General features: G+C 43.1%; 1 protein-coding gene across 3 annotated transcripts in view; it reads right to left on the reverse strand.

The window, feature by feature from the left end:
* The window catches only part of CACNA2D3 (calcium voltage-gated channel auxiliary subunit alpha2delta 3), an 879,694-nt gene that overhangs the window by 469,952 nt on the left and 387,132 nt on the right, over positions 1-22,610 (reverse strand). For all 3 annotated transcript variants that reach the window (XM_060402372.1, XM_060402371.1, XM_042236061.1), the window contains exon 5: positions 19,884-20,046. In XM_060402372.1, coding sequence (XP_060258355.1) covers positions 19,884-20,046 — 163 coding nt within the window. The remainder of the gene's footprint in view (positions 1-19,883; positions 20,047-22,610) is intronic.

A 22,610-nucleotide genomic window follows, 5' to 3' on the forward strand; every position in this document is an offset into this window, starting at 1 on the left:
CCTTCTCCAGAGGATCTTCCCAACCCAGGGATCAAACCCAGGTCTCCCGCATTGCAGGCAGATTCTTTACAGTCTGAGCCAGCAGGAAAGCCCAAGAATACTGGAGTGGGTAGCCTATCCCTTCTCCAGGGGAACTTCCCAACTCAAAAATCAAACTAGGGTCTCCTGCATTGCAGGGAGATTCTTTACCAGCTGAGCTACCAGGGAAGCCCCAAGTCTCTCTGAAATGTTTATTAATCCACCTGCCAGAAGATAAAGTCACAAGTGTGTTGCATTTATCTGCATATGGAGCTAGGAAGATGCCCACCAATGTAGGCACGAGGCAATGCAGGAGTAGCTGTTGAGGCAGAGGCCACTCAGGGGCTGTCCCTCTGCTATGGAGTAAGGGGTGAGGGGCAAGAGAGAAGATCAGCATGCTCAAAAGGGACACTCCTCCTTCAGAACGGAGGGAGAATGATGATGCTGGCCCTTTGGAGATAACAAAATGGAGCTGCCCACATTGTGCAGAGAATGACATTTTGGAAAACAAACTAAACATGTTGTTCCTACTAGAAATCTACTGTAATAACTGAGCCATGAAATTCTGGGTGTCACCGGATTCACAAACAGGCACATGGAGGAAGTGGTAAGCCCTGAGCAGAGATACCCTGGCAAGTGAGTGTCCCATCAGGGACTGCACAGACCCCTGCATTGCCAGCCACTCTTTAGGTGCTGGAGATGAGCCAGGCATAAGGAGGGGGCCTGAAACAGAGGGCAGAGCAGAAGGGACCAGATGCCTTAGCCTTGGGCCTCCATCAGACAGCCCCTCACCTCCAGAGGGTTCAGTGAGGCTCAGGAACAGCTGCTTCATCAAAACCCCCTGGCAAGGTACCTGAGACTGTCAATGAGAGCACAGCAAAAAATACCTGGCCGCCTGCCTTTGGCTGGAGACTAGAAAACCTAACTAATAGTCATGGTTTTCAGTGTGACTCTAGGAAGCAGTGACATACTCTTTTCCAAGCACAGAATATTCTCCATAGTTGAGGTAGGGCTTCCCCATGTCTTGATATCCAACAGCAGGTGACTGGAGCATCATGGAATCCCTTTACAAGGAAACAGATTCCCTTTTTCCAGGCAAACATCATTTGTATGAAAATAACTGCTGCCACCATAAGGATAGATGACACTAAATACCATCTCCAGTGAAGACAGTGTCCACTTTCTCCATGGTCCTCCACCTTCAACAAAACCACTGTCAGCCACATTCACAACACACCGAAAGGACTAACAGCTGGAAGGCCATCAGCAGTGAACACATAGATGTGCTTCCTTTCATTGAACAGATGTGTGCCTGGAAAGCACTTTAGATAAGTAGCTTTTGTAAATCAAGTTCTTTTGTTCTTTTAATTCCTAAAAAAAATCAACACATTTGTTGCACTACATTCAAACTGAACAGAAGGGTAGAAAGCGGAAAGTCGGCACTTCACTTTCCTGTATATCGCTCTAGAAGTGATCAGTATATTCAACCATTTATGTGTGCCCTTCAAACACACACACACTCATGCAGTCACTATGGATTTCCCTTTTCATCCTTACCTTTTCCTCTGTCACGTACTGGCATATCTTGCAGCCCTATCACCTGAACACATGGAACTACGGTTCTGAGTTTTTGGGTCCCAGAAACAACAACGCCTTGTGAAATGTTAGTGGCTCTTCTAAGATAAAAGGATACCCTAATCAAATAAGTTTGGGGAAAGCTGTCTCATACTATTAAACAGCTTTCTCTCTGATATAAACTCCAGTTTCTTGAACATCTCATGGACACCATGGACTGTCAAGAGTGACAGATTTTACATAGCACCTCCTTCCTTTATTTCATTCTAAAACATTTTTTCAAGGACTGCTTACCTACATCCTGTGCAATGTGATCTCCTTGTGTGATATTCCCAGCCTTGCCCAAGCTCTAGGCTAAATTATTTCCTACCCTTCCTCAGGCATCAGACAAGCTCATCTTCCTCAGGAAAACATCCTCTGACCGTGGCTGTCCCTCACACCTGGTTCACCCCTGGCCCAGGCTGAGATACTCTGGAATATACTCTCACTGGACCACAGTCCCCTCCACTTCATTCCTTCTGGTTGCATTAAATGCTCAGTGGTGTGATTGGTCCCCACCTGTCTTCCTGCTGGTCTATAAACATCACGAGAGCATGGGCAGTGTCTGAACATTCATCACCACCCATAATGCCTAATATCTGCAACACCAGAGGTGCTCTATGAACATCTATTAAATAAATACATGATAGTGGTGTCCCTAGAAGTCAGCTCTGTGAACGCCAGTCCAGTATCTACAGGGGAAGAATTCACTTCTCCTAAACCTACAGCAGTGACCATCCTGCTGAGGCAAAGAGCCTGTTTCGCATGTTGAACCGCTATCTCCTTACTCACTGCTCTCTTATGTATTTTGGTACCGCAGGTTTGCAGGATTAAATGTGGAACTGCCTCATATCTGACAGAAATATCCTCAACACATGAGCCACTGGGATGCACTGATATTCTGATGCAGAATTGCTTTATATTTTAAAAAAGACTTCCTGCTGCAACATTGATTCTGATCATGGGAAGAGACTGAGAATTTATGCAAAATAAGATGAGTTTTCCTTTATGATAGATTTTCACACAGCGGGAAGAAAATAGCACCTTTTGGCGAAAGCAGGGCTTTCCATTTGTCTCACATAAGAAGTATGCATGAGCGCAGGTCTGACACAGCTATCTGCACATTTAGGCACAGCCACAGGGCAGTGGATACAGTAGTGGCACGAAGGACAGTCTAACAAGCAAGGTATCCAGGCTGGGCTAACGTCAGTGTTGGGGATGCAGTGCTGACTTTCCTGTTTTATGAGATGAGTCACGATAAGCAAGTCTCTAAGCCTCAGTTTTCTCATCTGTAAAATTGGAATAATAATTGTTTCTACCTCACTGAGTTGTAGGTAGAATTGTATTATATTAGATCATGCTGTGCTTACAAGTCATAAACACCACATAAGTGTTACCTAGAGAAAGGAAAGTGAGAGAAAGGGATATAGGTGGACTAATACACAAGTGAGTGTCTCCAAGGACGATGTCTGGTGTGTTCTGGATAGAAGAGTCTGTAAGCTTGAAGCCAGGAAGAGAGGACAGAAAATGAGAAGTGCAAAGGAAGATTTCCTTTACTCCCTCTCTCCCCTACAAGAGGGGGCTCACCAAACAGCTGAGGCCCCCAGACACTTCTGAGCCCTAGGTCCCATAAAGAAGGAAAGCAAAGAGTGCTATTTTAAACACTAAGGCATTTAACTGACAACACCATTAAGGATCTCAGCAGCTGAGCAGCAGGGCATGAACACAAAGAGCTGGCCCCATCTCAATCCAATCACAATGAACACAGTGAAGATATCAGGGATTAGCTGCCTGCAGAAGACATTCATGGGCTTCCCATGCCCAAGCAACTCTGGCTCCACACAACTTTCTGTTCATAGAGTTTCTTGGTGTACAACTCAAGTGATAAAAGAGTTTCCAACGTGCAAGAGGAAAAAGAATGTTAACTTTGTTCATTATCATAGATACTCCCAGGCATAGTCTATGCCATTGTGGGCTTTTCACTCATAACAGGACTAACAAAGGTGGCTCTTAGGAAGCTCTTACCACACATTACCCACAGGGCTAAAGATTTAATACATATCATTTCATTTCATTCTCATAAACCCTATAGATAGTTGCTACCCTAATAACACTGTAATGGATGCTTAACAGATGAGCAACAGCAAAGCCTAAGCCCTTGTGGCTGTAAGGGTCAGCATCAAGGCAACAAGCACATACCACACTCACACTCAGGCTCCAGGCCATTGAACAAGCCCCCCACCAACCCAGCACACCTGGCAAAGAGCTGCTGAGGAGGCCTGGGGTCAAATGCAGGACTGTCTGCAAGTCTCCCCTGTTTGCCCAAAATGGTGAAGCCCCACCTGCATTCCCTCAGCAGAGCAATCCCTTTCTTATTTTGAGGGACCTATGGTATAACAGTTCTTAACTATTTCCCCCACTGGAACACATCTGACTGTCAGCCCAGGCTGCAACATTCACAACTGTCATTTCCAGAGTGCTGAAGATGGTCCCTCCCTCCCAATCAAAATACAGATCAGAAAGGAAGTGCCTACGTGTGATGTTAGCATGGGAATGACCTTCAATTTCCTCTAAGTTATCAAACAGGAAAAGAATAATAAATTGCCTACAAACTCTGACTCTCTGCTATTTACTGTGACATTTCACAGATGTCGACAAGACACGAGGTTGGAAAACAAAACAAAACAAAACACTGTTACACATCATTTCTACTTCTACGTTATCTTTTATTGCTCTAGTCCCTCATTTTAGAATTCTTCTAGCCTACACTCAGCAAGGAGAGCAAACCAGTGAATCCTGAAGTAAATCAACCCTGAATATTCATTAGGATGGATGCAGAAGCTGAAGCTCCAATACTTTGGGCCATCTGATGCGAAGAGCTAACATATTGGAAAAGACCTTAATGTTCAGAAAGATTAAGGCAGGAGGAGAAGGGGGCAACAGAGGATGAGACAGTTGGATGACGTCACCAACTCAATGGACATGAGTCTGAGCAAACTCCAGGAGAGCGTGAAAGACAGGGAAGCCTGGCTTGCTGCCGTTCATGGGGTCACAAAGTGTTGGACACAACTGAGAGATCGAACAGCAACAAAGCCTAGAATCAGCTTCTACCAATTGCAAGCCTCCTGCCTGATTTATGGGCTTCCCTGGTAGCTCAGCTGGTAAAGAAATCTACTTGCAATGCAGGAGACTCTGGTTCCATTCCTGGGTTGGGAAGATCTCCACGAGAAGGGATAGGCTACCCACTACAGTATTCTTACGCTTCCTTGGTGGCTCAGCTGGTAAAGAATTTGCCTGCAATGTGGGAAACCTGGGTTCGATCCCTGGGTTGGGAAGATCCCATGGAGAAGGGAACAACTACCCACTCCAGTACTCTGACCTGGAGAATTTAATGGACTGTATAGTCCATGAGGTCACAAAGAGTTGGAGACAAGTGAGTGACTTCACTTTACCCTGATTTCTATTACTCTGAAAGAAAAGACACTAAAAAATAAAAACATACTAAAAGATCCTTCGAGTAATATTATCATATTAGACATACATGTAAGACTATTATCTTTGAAAGGAACCCCATCCCCCAAAATAAAATTCAAACAGAAATAGAATTAAGAAATCAAAACCAGAAAAAAATCAGCAATCTGTTCATGATAACCTACAGTAGAGCAGGACTAAAGTACTCATGGAGTAAAGCAGGACTCAGTTCAAGAAACATCTGTGGAAAATTTTTTCTATTCCACTCCCTCTGCTAAGTTCCAAAGGACATAAAGAAAGCACAGCCTCTGCCTCCAAGTCCCCTCTCTCCAAGGGAAAGGAAACCACTACACCAGGGGACAGAGAAGGACAGGTGACTCTTCTGGAGAAAAAGGCTGAGGCCAGAGGGCAAGACCAGGCTCCAAGAAGCTAAGATGTCAGGAAAGGGTAAGCCCACCTCTGCATGAGGAGAGCAGGCGTGGGAGAGGGAAGGGTCCAGTTCAGTTCAACTCAGTCACTCTGTTGTGTCCTGCTCTTTGTGACCCCATGGACTGCAGCACACCAGGTTTTCTGGTCCATCACCAACTCCCACAGCTTGCTCAAACTCATGTCCATTGAGTCTGTGATGACATCTAACCATCTCATCCTATGTTGTCCCCTTCTCCTGCCTTCAACCTTTCCCAGCATCAGGGTCTTTTCCAATGAGTCAGTTATTTGCATCAGATAGTCAAAGTACTGGAGCTTCAGCTTCATCATCAGTCCTTCCAATGAATATTCAGGACTGATTTCCTTTGGGATGGAGTGGCTTGATCTCCTTGCAGTCCAAGGGACTCTCAAGAATCTTCTTCAACACCACAATTCAAAAGCATCAATTCTTGGCGCTCAGCTTCTTACAGTCCAACTCTCACATCCAAACATGACTACTGGAGAAACCATAGCTTTGACTAGACAGACCTTTACCAGCAAAGTAATGTCTCTGCTTTATAATATGCTATCTAGGTTGGTCATAGCTTTTCTTTCAAAGAGGAAGCATCCTTTAACTTCATGGCTGCAGTCACAATCTGCAGTGATTTTGGAGCCCAAGAAAATAAAATCTGTCACTCTTTCCACTGTTTCCCCATCTGTTTGCCATGAAGTGATGGGACCAGATGCCATGACCTTCAGTTTTTGGATGTGAGTCTTAAACCAGTTTTTTCACTCTCTTCAAGAGGTTCTTTAGTTCTTTGTTGCTTTCTACCATAAGGGTAGTATCATCTGCATATTTTGAGGTTAATGATATTTCTGCTGGCAATCTTGATTCCAGCTTGTGCTTCATCCAGCCTGGCATTTCACATGATGTAATTTATATGTATGCTAAATAAGCAGGATAACAATATACAGTCTTGACATACTCCCTCCCCAATTTGGAACCAGTCCGTTGTTCCATGTTTGGTTTTAACTGTTGCTTCTTGACTTGCGTACAGATTTCTCAGGAAGCAAGTAAGGTGGCCTTGTACACCCATCTCTTGAAGCATTTGCCACAGTTTGTTGTGATCCACATAGTCAAAGGCTTTAGCATAGTTAATAAATCAGAAGTAAATGTTCTCCTGGAGTTCTCTTGCTTTTTCTATGATCCAGAGCATGTTGGCAATTTGATCTCTGGTTCCTCTGCCTTTTCTAAATCCAGCTTAACTGTCTGGAAGTTCTTGGTTCACATACTGCTGAATCCTCGCCTGGAGAATTTTCAGCATTACTTTGCTAGTATGTGAGATGAGTGCAATTATGTGGTAGTTTGAACAAGCTTTGGCATTGTTTTTCTTTGGGATTGGAATGAAAACTGACCTTATCCAGTCCTGTGGCCACTGCTGAGTTTTCCAAATTTGCTGGCATATTGAGTGTAGCACTTTCATAGCATCGAATTATAGCATTAGAAGTAGCTCAGCTGGAATTTCATCACCTCCACTAGCTTTGTTCATAGTGATGCTTCCTAATGCCCACTTGACTTCACACTCCAGGATGTCTGGTTCTAGGTAAGTGATCACACCATCATGATGGCAGGGCCCAGAGGTAGGCATTCAAAAAGTCAAGTCCTGGTCTCACGAACCAAAGAAGGAAGAAAAGGGAGGCCAGTGAAAGATGGCAGGAACCAGCATCTGTTTGTGAATGTTTGCATTTCTTCCAACAAACACTGCTGAAGGAAAGGGCATGTGTGTGCCTGGCTTGGGCAGAGCCACATGGAAATTCCACCCCTCTCCCTCTGGGAGCAGGGAGCTAGAGATAGTTTGGAGTTAAGAAGTCAGTGTGTACCAACCAAGTTGTCCCAAGGTCCAAGCGCTGTGCTGTGCCTATACCGTTACCTCCTCTAATGCCCAAGAAGACTGTTCACACCTTACAGATGGGGAGACAGGCTCAGAGCATGAAATGCTTTTCCCCAGTCCACTGAACAGGCACTCACAGAAGTTCAAAGCAAGTCCAAGCCTGCCACACTCCAGCGCCTCCTTGATGGTTCTGGAAAGAGCCTAGAGACAAACCAGGACAGGGATGATGGGGACTATACAGGTCAGTACCAGGGTGAAAGGGAACCAAAGGGACAGGAAAGTGTTACAGAGAGTCTTAGGTGGGAAGTATAAACACCTTCCCGTTTGCTTTTCAGGAAACCATCCACCAGCACCAAAAGTCATACATTTGAGTTTCACCCCATTTAACATGCTAGACCTGACTCTAGAACGGAGTGTGGGAGATTGGTTTTGGAATTCTCCACAGGAGGTTCTGGAGGATGGCAATCCTTATGTGCTGACTGCAACACACTGAGCAGTGGTGAGATACTACAGCTAAAACGCTCAGCGCAGAACATGCCTCTCAATAAGTAATCAGCTCATTCACTCCATTCGTTCATTCATTCATTCAACAAGTGCAACATCTGTGTTGAACACAAGCCTAAAGAGAGGGCACAGTGAGCTAAAGGACATCCTTCTTTCACTAACACCACCTCTAAGATACCAGGGGTTAGAGAGACTCCACCTACGTGTGCACATGGACACATCTTCGCAGACCTGTTTGTGCTATGCACACACACACATAGTCAGAACTTGGAAGAAACTGCCAGAAGAACTTGAACTCAGCCACCACCCAAATGGTGAATTTTAAGACAGAGATAGTTATTCTGTGACATAAAAATATAATTTCCAAACCAGAAGAGAAAAACAATGAATACTTTCGAATGACAACTCTGGGGTTATTTCAGTAGCATTATCTTCTGTTTATCTGGCCAAACACTCTTGTCATGCTTGCACTGATGACACAGGGTTGGGGACATTCATTTGGCCTGCAGGGGACTGCAGATACCAAAAGGCCACATGATGGTGAATGTCCTTCTCTCGAATGAAGCAGTGTATGTAGTGTATGTCTGATGCTCTCATCATGACTCATGGCCACAGGACCATCGCATACAGTTGGTGCTGGAAACAGATGTAAAAGCAGGAGTCTAGCCTACTCCAAATGTTCAGCTCTGAATTCCAAGGAGAAAACAAACAATTTAGGAGTCCATATTTGTTTCTGACAGCCTGGAGTCACTTTCTCTCTTTCTCTCTCCCTCACTCTCCCTCTTTCTCTCTCTCTCTCACACACACACACACACAAGCAAAGGGAAAAGAAACAAAAAAGAAAGAAATTTTAAACATAGGTTTTTAAAAATGTTCATAAGCCTTCTTGCACATCAAATTTCTCCTAGAAAACATCTTAATGATTTCCGTGTAAACGAATCAGAAACATATGGATTAAATTTCCCTTAAAATATACACATGTAATTAGGGGGGAAAGTGCTTGGCAAAATGCATTTTGCATTTTATCAAACCCAACATCTGAAAAATAGGCTGAGACATCTGACAAATGCAAGCCCAGCAATGCTGCTCATCCCTATGGCAGCCCTGGACTCATGTCCACTGGGCGAGACCTTCCCTTTCCCTGGGCTTTTCAGAAGAACCTGCTGGATTGTAACAGACTAGCTGGTTTCTCAGGCTCTGCAGTGACAGTTATGGGTCTCCCTTTTCCTGGACCTGTGTTCATTTTCAGGGGCCAGGGCCCCCATACAGGAGAGTTTACAGCCCACGATGACCTCACTGGGCAATCGCTTGGGATGTCTAGACAAGAAGAGCCCTGTCCTGCCATTCACACCTCACCCCACCTCTACCAGCCGACTCTCTCCCAGGCTCTCCAACACCAGTGGAGGAAAGGGAATCGAGATTGAGAGCTATTTCCAGCATCTTTTCTTCATCTGTGCAAGAACCACGTGAGAAGTTTTTCTAAATTGCTCCCTTCATTCATTTGCTCACCTGTAAATAAGTATTTACTGAGAACCTACTAGGTGCAAGGAACCATGCTGGGGCTGGAAAGTCACCAGAGAGGAATACAGAGAAGGTCCCTGCCCTGGTGGAGCTGATGCTCTTGCTGGAGGCTCATTCTCTGGGGCCTCAGATCCCGAGGGCTTGCATCTTCACCATCCAGCCTGGGCTGCACACCATTCCTCTCCCTTAGGCCTTCTCCGAACCAAGCCCTGAACTCCTCCTCCTATCCTTTATTCCCTCTCCCTCGGTGTCTGAGCCTAGTATTCCTCCACAGACCTCTTCCCAGAAAAGCTCTCAACCATAGTTTACCTGACCCACAGTTTCCACAAGCTTCTGATGACTTTCACAGCCTCTCACCACCTAGCCAGCCCTTTCAGACCCCATAGCCTAATGTTTCTGACTATTCCCCACCCCAAACCCAAGGACACCACACTTGCTCACTGTTAGTGTTCTAGTCCCTCCACTTGCTGCCCCCCTCACCCCCGCCCACACCTGCTCACTGTTTGCTCCTTATGCTGGACACACTTCCCTCCCAACCATGCCCTGCCTGCCTAGCTCCTTCCTCTCTACCTCTTCTCAGGGAGGCCCTTCTTGAAGCTGCAGGCCCCGGCCCAGCCCCTGCTACAAGTCACTGAGTATCATATCCTGCCTTGCATTTACCTGATCATGACTTGTTCAGCATCCATTTCTCCTCTTTGCTCAAGGAGCAGGGCCCACGTCTGTCTTAGCTGTGGACATATATCTAGAGCTCAGCACAGCCAACATTTGATGAATGAATGAAATAAGAAAAGAATGAATGAGTAGATGAGCAAATACTTACAGGCAATATTCTGCCTGTCCTCCCTGCTATGTCCCACTTTCTGACCCAAGAAGATGGCCAGAACCTTTGTATTCCTTGCATCAAGGATATGCAGGGCTGATATGCAAGTACTAGGTGAGTCAGCACCTCTCCCCAGCTCACGTGGGGACCTTAGCTCACTGGAGCATGATACTGGGTATCATGAAGAGAAGAGGAGGCCTGGCCAGGGAAGGGTCTGGGTTTTCATTACAGGAGCAGGGCCCAGGAAGAATCCAAGCTTCAGAAGGAAGGCTGGTGATGGGTCCAGGATTGGAGTTTCTCACTCTGGGCAAAAGTTCCCAGATCCCAAGGTGACTCAGAAGCAACTGAGTCCCAAAAACCTGTGAGAATAAGTTCCCATCCTCTTAGAGCTCATGCTCAGAGAGGAAGCTAAGTAAGGTGAACTCCTCATCAGAAAATCCAGGTCCACCTTGGCATGGATCTTCCTATCTATGGGACTTGGCCTCCATGACCTTTAGTTTCTTCCTCTGAAAGAGGGAGATGAGAAAATCATCTAACCTCCCTTACTGGGCTGCAGAGGGAAGAAAATGAGGCCAAGGTGGTAAAATGATACCAAAGTTTAAACCAACTAACTTCTAAATTTGCATTTTCCTATATTAAACCTAAAATTGCTGGGGAAAAAAAATGTTACCATCTTTGCCTCTTTCCTGCTTGAGTTTAAACACTGACATGCTAGAGGATTCTTTCCCTCCCCTCTCCCCACCCAGCCAAATTATAGAATCTTCTGTGTATGACGTTATCTATGGGCACATTTTTAAGCCATCACCTTCTTTCTTCCACTTTTAGCATGCCTTTCCCCTGTCTTGATAGTATCATGATTACACCACAGTATGGGCAGGAGGGGGCCAGAAAGCAAAATGGAATAAGAAAATGCAAGAATAAAATGAAAGTGTAAGTTGCTCAGTAGTGGCTGACTCTTTGCGATCCCACAGACTATAGTCCTCAGACTCCTCTGTCCATGGACTTCTCCAGGCAAGAATACTGGACTGGGTAGCCATTCCCTTCTCAAGGGGATCTTCTTGACCCAGGGATTGAACTCATGTCTCCTGCATTGCAGGCAGATTCTTTACTATCTGAGTCACCAGGGAAATCCAATAAAAAAGGAGAAAAGCCCTCAAACAACACAGAATCATGGAAACTCCCCAATCATGTTATTTAGCAAACACATGAGAAGATACAAGCAGACATTTACGATCAAAATTTGGCCTATTTCCAGTTTTTGGATCACAATCACTTTAAAATAAAAACATTTGGAAGCCAAAGTATTGCCTTTTTCTTGGAGTACAAAATGAAGCCGGGCAAAGGCTAACAGAGTTTTGCCAAGAGTCATAGCAAACACCCCATTCCAACAACACAAGATATGACTCTATACATGGACATCACCAGATAGTCAATACTGAAATTAGATTGATTATATTCTTTGCAGCAAAGATGGAGAAGCGCTATACAGTCAGCAAAAATAATACTGGGAGCAGACTGGGGATCAGATCTTGAACTCCTTTTAGCTAAATTCAGGCTTTAAATTGAAGAAATCAGGGAAAACCACTAGACCATTCAGGTATGACCTAAATCAAATCCCTTATTATACAATGGAAGTGAGAAATAGATTCACTGGATTAGATCTGATAGAGTGCCTGAAGAACTATGGACAGAGGTTTGTGACATTGTACAGGAGGCAGTAATCAAGATCATCCCCAAGAAAAAGCAATGCAAAAAGGCAAAATGGTTGTCTGAGGAGGCCTCACAAATACCTGAGAAAAGAGGAGAAATTAAAGGCAAAGGAGAAAAGCAAAGATCTGAATCTGAGTTCCAAAGAATAGCAAGGAGAGATAAGAAAGCCTTCCTCAGTGATCAATGCAAAGACATAGAGAAAAACAACAGAATGGGAAAGACTAGAGATCTCCTCAAGAAAATTAGAGATACCAGGGCATATTTCACACAGAGATGGGCACAATAAAGGACAGAAATGCTATGGACCTAATAGAAGCAGAAGATGTTAAGAAAAGGTGACAAGACACAGAAGAACTATACAAGAAAGATCTTAATAACCCACAAAACCACAATGGTATAATCACTGACCTAGAGCCACACATCCTGGAGTCCAAAGTCAAGTGGGCCTTAGGAAGCATCACTATGAACAAATCCTAGTGAAGGTGATGGAATTCCAGTTGAGCTATTTCAAATCCTAAAGATGCTGCTGCTAAAGTGCTACACTCAATACGTCAGCAAATTTGGAAAACTCAGCAGCAGCCACAGGACTGGAAAAAGTCAGTTTTCATTCCAATGCCAAAGAATGTTCAAACTACTGCACAATTGCACTCAACTCTCATGCCAGCAAAGTAATGCTGAAAATTCTCCAAGTGAGGATTCAACAGTACATGAACCGAGAACTTCCAGATGTTCAAGTTGGATTTAGAAAAGGCAGAGGAACCAGAGATCAAATTGCTATTGCGTACTAGATCATAGAAAAAGCAAGAGAATTCCAGGAGAACATCTACTTCTGATTTACTGACTCTGCCAAAGCCTCTGACTATGTGGATCACAATAAACTGTGGCAAATGCTTCAAGAGATGGGAATACCAGACCACCTTACCTGCCACCTGAGAAATCTATATGCAGGTCAAGAAGCAACAGTTAGAACCAAACATGGAACAACAGACTGCTTCCAAATTGGGAAAGGAGTATGTCAAAGTTGTATACTGTCACCCTGCTTATTTAACTTATATACAGAGTACAATATGAGAAATGCTGGGCTGGATGAACCACAAGCCAGAATCAAGATTGCCTGGAGAAATATCAATAACCTCAGGTACGCAGATGACACCATCCTTACAGAAGAAAGTGAAGAACTAAAGAGCCTCTTGATGAAAGTGAAAGAGGAGAGTGAAAACATTGGCTCAACATTCAAAAAACAAAGATCATGGCATCCGGTCCCATCACTTCACGGCAAACAGATGGGGAAACAATGGAAAGAGTGACAGACTTTATTTTGGGGGCTCCAAAATCACTGCAGACAGTGACTGCAGCCATAGAATTAAAAGATGCTTGGCCTTAGAAGAAAAGTTATGACCAACCTAGATAGCATATTAAAAAGCAGAGACATCACTTTATCGAACAAGGTCCATCTAATCAAAGCTATGGTTTTTCCAGTAGTCATGTATGGATGTGAGAGTTGGACCATAAAGAAAGTTGAACACCAAAGAATTGATGCTTTTGAACTGTGGTGTTGGAGAAGACTCTTGAGAGTCCCTTGGATGGCAAGGAGATCAAACCAGTCAGTGCTAAAGAAAATCAATCCTGAATATTCAATGGAAGGACTGATGCTGAAGCTGAAGCTCCAATACTTTGGCCACCTGATGGGAAAAACTGACTCACTGGAAAAGACCCTGAGGCTGGGAAAGATTGAAGGCAGGAGGAGAGGGGGGTGACAGATGATGAATGGTTGATGGCATCACCGATTCAATGGATATGACTTTGAGCAAGCTCCTGGAGTTGGTGATGGACAGGAAAGCCTGGTGTGCTGCAGTCCATGGGGTTGAAAAGAGTTGGACACAACTGAGTGACTGAACTTAACTGAACTTTGACCTATTTCCAGTTTTGGATTTCAGCCACTTTAAAATAAAAATATTAAGGTGGGATGATTTGGGAGAATGGCATTAAAACATGTATAATAGCATATATGAAACAAATCACCAGTCCAGGTTTGATGCAGGATACAGGCTGCTTGGGGCTGGTGCACTGGGATGACCCAGAGGGATGGTACGGGGAGGGAGGTGGGAGGGGGGTTCAGGATGGGGAACACGTGTACACCCGTGGCAGATTCAGGTTGATGTATGACAAAACCAATACAATATTGTAAAGTAATTAGCCTTAATCCCACTGTTGGGCATACACACCAAGGAAACCAGAAGTGAAAAAGACATGTGTTCCCCCATGTTCATCGCAGTACTGTTTATAATAGCCAGGACATGGAAGCAACCTAGATGTCCATTAGCAGATGAATAGATAAGAAAGCTGTGGTACATATACACAATGGAGTATTACTCAGCCATTAAAAAGAATACATTTGAATCAGTTCTAATGAGGTGGTTGAAACTGGAGCCTGTTATACAGAGTGAAGTAAGCCAGAAAGAAAAATACCAATACAGTATACTAACACATATATATGGAATTTAGAAAGACAGTAATGATAACCCTGTATGCGAGACAGCAAAAGAGACACAGATGTAAAGAACAGACTTTTGGACTCTGTGGGAGAGGGAGAGGGTGGGATGATTTGGGAGAATGACACTGAAACATGTATACTATCACGTAAGAAATGAATCGCTAGTCTCGGTTCGATACAGGATACAGGATGCTTGGGGCTGGTGCACTGGGATGACCCAGAGAGATGATATGGGGAGGGAGGTGGGAGGGGGGTTCAGGGTTGGAAACTCATGTACACCTGTGGTGGATTCATGTCAATGTATGGCAAAACCAATACAGTATTATAAAGTGAAAAATAAATAAATAAATAAAAATATTTGGGAGCTAGAGTTTTGCCTTTTCCCTTTATAGACACCCTTGAAAAAAATGGCTCACAGACCTTCAGCCTAGACACTGGGGTGGCGTGTAGCCCAGAGAGGACACAGTTAATGAAAATGTTGGGTTCTGATCCTGCCTCTACCAGCTGGGGAACATGTGATCTTTTGCTACTCCCTCTTAGTTCCAATTCTTCCTTTCTTAATCATCACTGCTTATAAGAATCAAGCAAGCTAATATAGTGATAATCACAGTAGAAAGCACTGGCCTTCATTAGATAGACTCTCTTCCTGTGCTATTTGACTGCAACACTGTGACATGGGTCTTATTTCCCCTCCAGGACATGACAAGAGACAAGGTCAGTGGGCTAGCCACTGCATGCCAACCTACACAAGCATTATTCTTACCTCATTCATGATAATTCTATAAGGTCAGTACTGTTATGACACCCATTTAACAGCTAACGATGCTGAGGACTGGAGGAAAAGAGAAACTTGCCTAAGCTCAGGTACTGGGTGGGCTTCTAAATGGTAAATCATCACCACAACCCCGTAAGAAGGTCACTGAGATGATCACCTCTGGTTTCTGAATGTGGAAAATGAGACACAGCCATCTTATGCAGCCACAGACAAATGGGGTCAGCCATAGTGGCAGGTGGTCCTCACCAGGCTGGCTCTGGGTGTGGCTCTGGCCCCTGGCTGTCCTCTCACACAATCACTGTCTAAAACCTTATTCTCTAGCCTTCTGGGAGAGTCTGTGAGCCACCCAATGTCCTTTCGAAAAGCATCTTTTCCATGTAAGTCAGCCAGGGTATGTCTCTGCTGCTGGCAGATGCCATGAGAACATGGCAGCCTTGGGGGCATCCCCTCCCTCGCCTGTTGAGGAGACTCCACCATGTAGAGAGCACAATGCTCAGGGAGAGGGAGGGCACCGGGCAGGCCGAATTAGCAAGGCCCCTGCCCTCAGAGAAGTCCACGTGCGAAAGGAAAACAACACATGGAACTTACTTCTCGAACAAAGGACCAAAGTCACCTACAAAAGAGTGAAGGAATTAAAGAGTTTGTACAGAGCTGATTCTGAAGAACAAGCATTTGGAAAAGCAATAAAGGAGGAGGCAGGGATAATAGAAATGGAGTGAATAATAAGATATAATGGAGGAAAGAGAAAGGCACACTCAATGAATGAATGGGGTTCTCAAGTGGGTAGACAGAGGTGAGAGGTGGGGATGAAGGGGTAGGTTACCAGCAGAGCATATTTCTTTCAAAGACACATATACAAACATACATACCCATATACACACACACACGTATATATTGTGTAATAGGTACATATGTGTACACATACCTACATATGTGCTCATGTAAATTTTATACCATTTCAGCCCAGAAATTACTTAAAAGAGTTCAGCTTTATCTGAATCCACTGTTAGATTATCCTCAGTTCTCACAGAAGCATCCTGCACCCTGCTTTACTCATAGAAGATAAGGAGTTGTTCATGGCTTTGAAAGGCAAGGGCAGCTAGTCTCCAAAGATGTCTTGACAGATACAGCAAGACTAGTAGGCTGGAGATGCCAGAGGAGCCATTCAGCAAACATTGGCTGAAGAAGTTTCAGGAAGAAGCTGCTGCACATTTCTAAAGACTTCAGGAATATGGCTCTTTGAATTCTCGTGGCTTGTAGGTCAGTTTACTGTCATGTCAGCAGCTTTGAACCTGCACTTTCTATCAGTGCCTTCGAGAAAGGCACCTCCAGCACAAAGGTGAACAGTGGCCTGGCTGAACAGCCTGGTCGCAAAAGGCCCAGCCCCAGAGGCGAAAAGAAGGCAAACCACAGAAAAGAGGTGGATTTCACCAGCAAGCTTCATCTAAGCCTAGAAGTTATGCCCAGGAACACAGCACACAGCAGCACATATGCAAGTACTGAACCACCCTGCTCCGTGCACATGGGGGTTCAGGGTGCCAGAAGAGCATGGCCCCCTGTATTGGTTTCCTTCGGTGGGGCAAGATTTCTAACCCAAGAGCATCTCAGCTAGTGACCTAGCTTTGAGCATGTGTTTTTTGTACATGTCATCAATAACTAGATCTGAGCTGGAGGGCACTCTAAACATGAAATACATTTCTGCAACATGAAAAGAAAAAAGACTATTTGGGGCTGGTTTGAATTAGGTAAAATGAGACAGGAATTTTCCCGAAGTCTCCTCCTCGCTTTCTTGGGCAGCTCACTCACTGCCTGGTGGAAACAAGACACAGGGGACTTTAGTCTATGACCCATAGCCTAGCTGGGGGACCACTGAATCTGAATGGTGGTGGTAGGCAGACACCATAAGGGCTGCTGAGGATGACTTTAAACAAAATTATATACCTCCATGACTCAAGAATCTGACTGTCTATCAGGATTCTGCCTAGCAAGCCCTACGGTCTGGACGATCAATGGCAGTGCGAGTCCCCGATGTGCTGTCACCATGGAAAGGTACAATTATTCCTTTAGGGCTCAAGGTGCAATTAAATATCTATAATGGTGCTAATAGTTCAAGCAACCTTCAAGCAGCTGCCATATTTTAAAAGATCATTCTGAACTGTTCTACGTCTGGAATTGCTCTGCAAAATCTGAACTTTTCCTCTTCCATTGAGAATGCATTTAATGCTGACAGGATGGTTCCCTTACAGCCTCACTGTACAAAAGGTGGTTTCCTTCTCAGCTGGCAGAATGCCTCTGAAGGATTAAACGCTACCTAACAAAGCCAAGCTCAATTCTCTAAGGCTTGCATTCTTAAGAATTTGCTCCCTGAGGAAGAGTCCAAAGTGAAGATTAGGTCACGGGATACAGTTCAATCCACAGCCCACTGAAGGCTACTTGGACTGACATCATTTTCTCTGAGAGAGAATAAAGACAAATGTGTGGCTGCTCACAGGAGCAAACAGTCAGGCCCCTCTTCAGAGCTCCCACTGTCCTGGCCTTTTAGTAACTGCGGCCAGTAGATGACACACAGTATCCTATGATCTCTTTACCTGTCTGGTCCCTAAGTTCACTGTGAACTTCTCAAGGAAGGGGCTGCATCTGGTTCACCACAGGGGCTCCGTTAACCATCAGAATAATTAATGGGACTTCCCTGGTGTCACAGTGGATAAGAATTTGCCTGCCAGTACAAGGGATAGGGTTAGATCCCTGGTCTGGGAGGATTCCACACGCCATGGAGAAACTAAACCTGTGAACCACAACAACTGAGTCCCTGTGCCACAACTGCTGAAGCCCGTGCACCCTAGAGCCTATGTTCCTCAACAAGAGAAGCCACCACAATGAGAAGCCCATGCACTGCAACAAAGACTGGGCCCTGCTCTCTGCAACTACAGAGAGCCCATGCATAGCAACAAAGACTCAGAGCAACCAAAAATAACAATAAATAAACAAATAAATAATTTAAAAAATTAATGGATAGGGTGCTGCCTCATAGAACATCAAGGATGGGTAACAGGTCAACTAGGAAAGGGAGATGTTAGTTATCCAACCTCAAATGACAGGCATGAGAAGAATGCTTCAGAGATGCTGAGTGGGGAGTTCTTTTATCATTGACCACATTCTTTAAACAATAACCTAAAACAATTTAGAAATGTATATTCATGTTATTTCCCAATAATAATGATGACAACTAAGATGCAATAGGCACTTTCTATGAGCAACAGCTGAGCTGAGACTGCTTAGGCATCATTTCATATTCTCACAATAACCCCCCAAAGGAGGCGGTAATCCCTATTTTACAAAGAGGGAAACTGAGGCTCAAGGAGGCAAAGTTGCTTGCTGAGGATCACAGAGCCAGCAAGAGAAAGAGCAGGATCCAAGCCGTCTCTTGACCACTGCATTCCTGAGATACTGAAACCAGATCCCAATATTTCTGAAACATCAATGGGACATAACACAGTAGATTTTTACTTAAAAAATGCCATGACTTCCTGATTTATTTTGAGGGGAAGACAGTTCTTTGCTTAGGCTCCTCCTTGGTATGACAAAGCAGAGCAAACTCCTGCTCAGTAATGGTGACGATGAGGAGGGTGATATCCTCAGTTAACCCTTTTGGACACATCATGCGTTTCATCCCTATAATACCCCATGATGTATACACAATTATCCATATCCTAGATACAAGGAAACCAAGGTCTAAAGGAAGGAAGTAGTCTCAGCCTTTCAAGGTCACAGCCAGTAAGTGTGGAACTCAAGGTCTAACCAGAGGTCATCTGTTGCCAAAGCCCAATCCTTGGCTACTATTATCCCAATTCAAAGGGGCAGATGAGAATTTTGGGAAAAGAACTCTAGAATCTATGAAAAAAACTGGATTTGAGGAACACAAGCCTGAAAACATGGAGCTTCATTAGGATTCATCCTGCTTTGTACTCTAAGTGAAAGTCATTCAGTCATGTCCAATTCTTTGCATACCCATAGACTATACAGTCCATGAAACTCTCCAGGCCAGAATACCAGAGTGGGTAGCCATTCCCTTCTCCAGGGGATCTTCCCGACACAGGAATTGAACCGGGGTGTCCAGCATTGCAGGCAAACCACAACTAATTCCATGGTAATACCAGGAGCTCCAGACCCTCAAAATCATCATATGGAAGGGAGGAAGACAAGAAAAGGCTCTGTACACTAGAGACTGCAGGTCCAGTGTAGCTAACTGTTTTTGTAGCTTAAATGTTTTCTGAGAACACAGTCAATTTATATATTATCTACTGATTTACATATTACCTGTGGTTGCTTTTGTGCCAAAACAGCAGAGATGAGTAGTTGCAACAGAGGCTTTATGGCCTGCAAAGTCTAAGTAATTATTAATTATCTGGCCCTTTAAAAAACGTTTGCCAACCTATGGACTACAAGTTAAGAGGGCCTAACACAACACAAACCAGAAAAAAAGCAAGCCTAGAGTCTCCAACCAGAAGAGGCACACACTTCACCTATACTGCCAATGCTTGAAACACTGAGCTTCTAATCACATTTTTCAAAAAAGCACACTATCTCAAACCAGCCACCCCTGCCCCTCACACCCTGCCCTCATCACCCTCTTAAAAGACCAGCAGCAGTAAGTCTTACCTTTGTTGTACATGTTCGTTGGCACTTGGACGTCACTCAGACTGATGTTCACAGGCAGATTATTAAAATGGTCATTTGGGGCTAAGATGAATTCCTTCCCCAGCTCCAAAAAATTCCCGTCTTTGTCCCTTTCATTTATTAGCACAGCATTGAAGTATTCATACTGAAGGAGAAAGTAAAAAAAGAAAAAAACACAACATGTGGCTTAGAGGAGAAGGCTGTGAACTCAGACCTGAGTATGGCTGACCATCCCCTACACTTGTGAATCTTAACTCTAGTCACATAATCTCTTTAAGCCTTTCACACCATCTATGGCTGTTTCTGCACTAGTGTGATATGATAGCACTAGATAAATATTTCCCAGTGTCATTAAGTACTTTTGAAAAACAAGTTTAAGAAGCTTCTCAGTACTTCCTTATATAAATACAGAGAAAACTGCACAAAAACATTTCAATTCTTTAAAGTTTGAAGACAGACTCTGCCCTTAATCAGCCTAACTTTAAGTAGAAGGAGACTGGAAAACAACAAAAATTAGGTAAATATATAATATGTTAGATAGTCATATTTGCTATTCTAAGTGCTTCCCATATGTTAACTTATTCACTTCTCCTAACAACTCTAAAGAACTAGGTTTTAAGAGTATTTTCAATTCACAAGTGAAGAAATTGAGGTAGAGAGAATTTCTGTATGTTGTCAAAAATTACACCACTGAGAAGCAGAAACAGAATTAAAATACAGACAGTCTAATTCCAAAGACTGGGCACTTATCTGCTGCACAGTATTGCAAGATGGTGGATGGCAGGTGTGGTCATAACTATCAGATCAGCAATTTAAAACAAATGTAATTAATATGCTAAGGGAACTACTGGAAAAAGTAGAAAACAGGTAAGAAGAGATAGATAAGTAGAGAGACAAATATTCTAACAAACTATCAGAATGAAATGCTAGAAATCAAAAACACATAACAGAAATGAAGAATGCCGATGTCTCACTGCCAACCGAGACACAGTTGAGGAAATAATTCAGTAAGCCTGAAGCTATATCAGTAGAAACTTCTCAAACTGAAAAGCAAATTAAAAAAAAAAAAAGGAAAAAATAACAGAATCTTCGAAAACCATGGAACAATTACAAAAAGTGTAACAGATGTGTAATGGGAATACCAGAGGAGGAGAAAGAGAAAAAAAGAATAGAAGAAATATTTGAAGTAATATTTCCAAAATTAATGACAAACAACAAACCCAATCCAAGAAGTCCAGGAAACATCAAGCACCTGAATATTAAAAACAAACAACAACAATAACAAAAAAATTTACTATACCTAGACATGTCATATCCAAACTACAAAAACCAAGAAGAGAAACTACTAAAGAAGGCCAGAAAGGGGGGGAAAGCTGTACCTACAGAAGAACAGAGACAAGGATTAGATCAAGACTTCTGTTCAGAAAACAGAACAGCAAGAAGAGAGTGACATGAAACAGTATTTGAAGAAAGGCCTACCAACTTAGAATTTTGCATCCAGCAAAATTATTCTTCAAAAATGAAAAATAAATAAAGACCTCTACAGACAAATAAAAATTCAAGAAATTTTCTGCAAACAGACCTGCCTTGCAAAAAATGGTAAAAGCCCTTTAAAGGGAGGGAAACTATACACATCAGAAACCTTGATCTACATAAAGAAAAGATTGTTTTACAGAAGAAATAAATAAAAGTAAAATATTTAATTTTCTTATTCTTAACTGACCTCTCAGATAATAGTTTGATCAAAATAATAATGGCAACAAATTACTGGATTATAAAAATTCATGGATAAGTGAAATGAATATCACAATGTTATGAAGAATAGGAGGGAGATATTGGGACTATTCTATCATAATGTCCCATACCATCCATGAAGTGGTACAGGGTTATTTGACAGTGGACTTTTATTAGTTATAAATGTAAAATACAAGCTATAAAACAACCTCTAAACCAATTTTTAACAAGAAGTATAAATGCTTAGGAAGAAAAAACAATACTAATATTATACTAAAAATATGATATGCTCAATTAAAACCAGACAAGGCATAAAAAGGGTAGAAGACAAAGAAAAAGGCAATGAATAGAAAACAGTTACAAACATGGTACATATTAATCCAATCATATCAATAATCACTTAAAATGTGAATGGTCTAAATACATTAGTTAAAAGAGACTGTCAAAGTGGATAAAAAAATAAAAGCTGTCTACAAGAAAATCACCTTAAATATAAAGGACAAGTTGATTAAAAGTCAGGGGATAGAGAAAAATTTACCATGTTAACATTAATCAAAAGAAAGCCAGAGTGACCATATTAACTTCAGACAAAGCAGACTTTAAAGCAAGGAAAATTATCAGGAAAAAAACACTGGTATTACATAATGACAAAGGGGTCGATTCTCCAAGAAGGCATAACAGTCTTAAACGTGGATGCATCTAACAGAATATTAAAATATGTGAGGGAAAAAATGGCAGAACTACAAGGAGAAACGGCTAATACTAAACACTACTAAACAAGCACTACTAAAGTTGAAGACTTCAGTACCCCCTCTATCAGTAACTGACAAATGCATCAGGCAGAATATTGTTAGCAATGTGAACTGAACAGCACAACAACTGGCCCTAACTGACTACAGGCTACTTCATCCAACAACAGCAGAATAAACATTTTTGTCAAGCTCACATGGAACATTCACTATGAAAGACCACATT

This window comes from Ovis aries, chromosome 19, assembly GCF_016772045.2.
Source record: "Ovis aries strain OAR_USU_Benz2616 breed Rambouillet chromosome 19, ARS-UI_Ramb_v3.0, whole genome shotgun sequence".
NCBI lineage: Eukaryota > Metazoa > Chordata > Mammalia > Artiodactyla > Bovidae > Ovis > Ovis aries.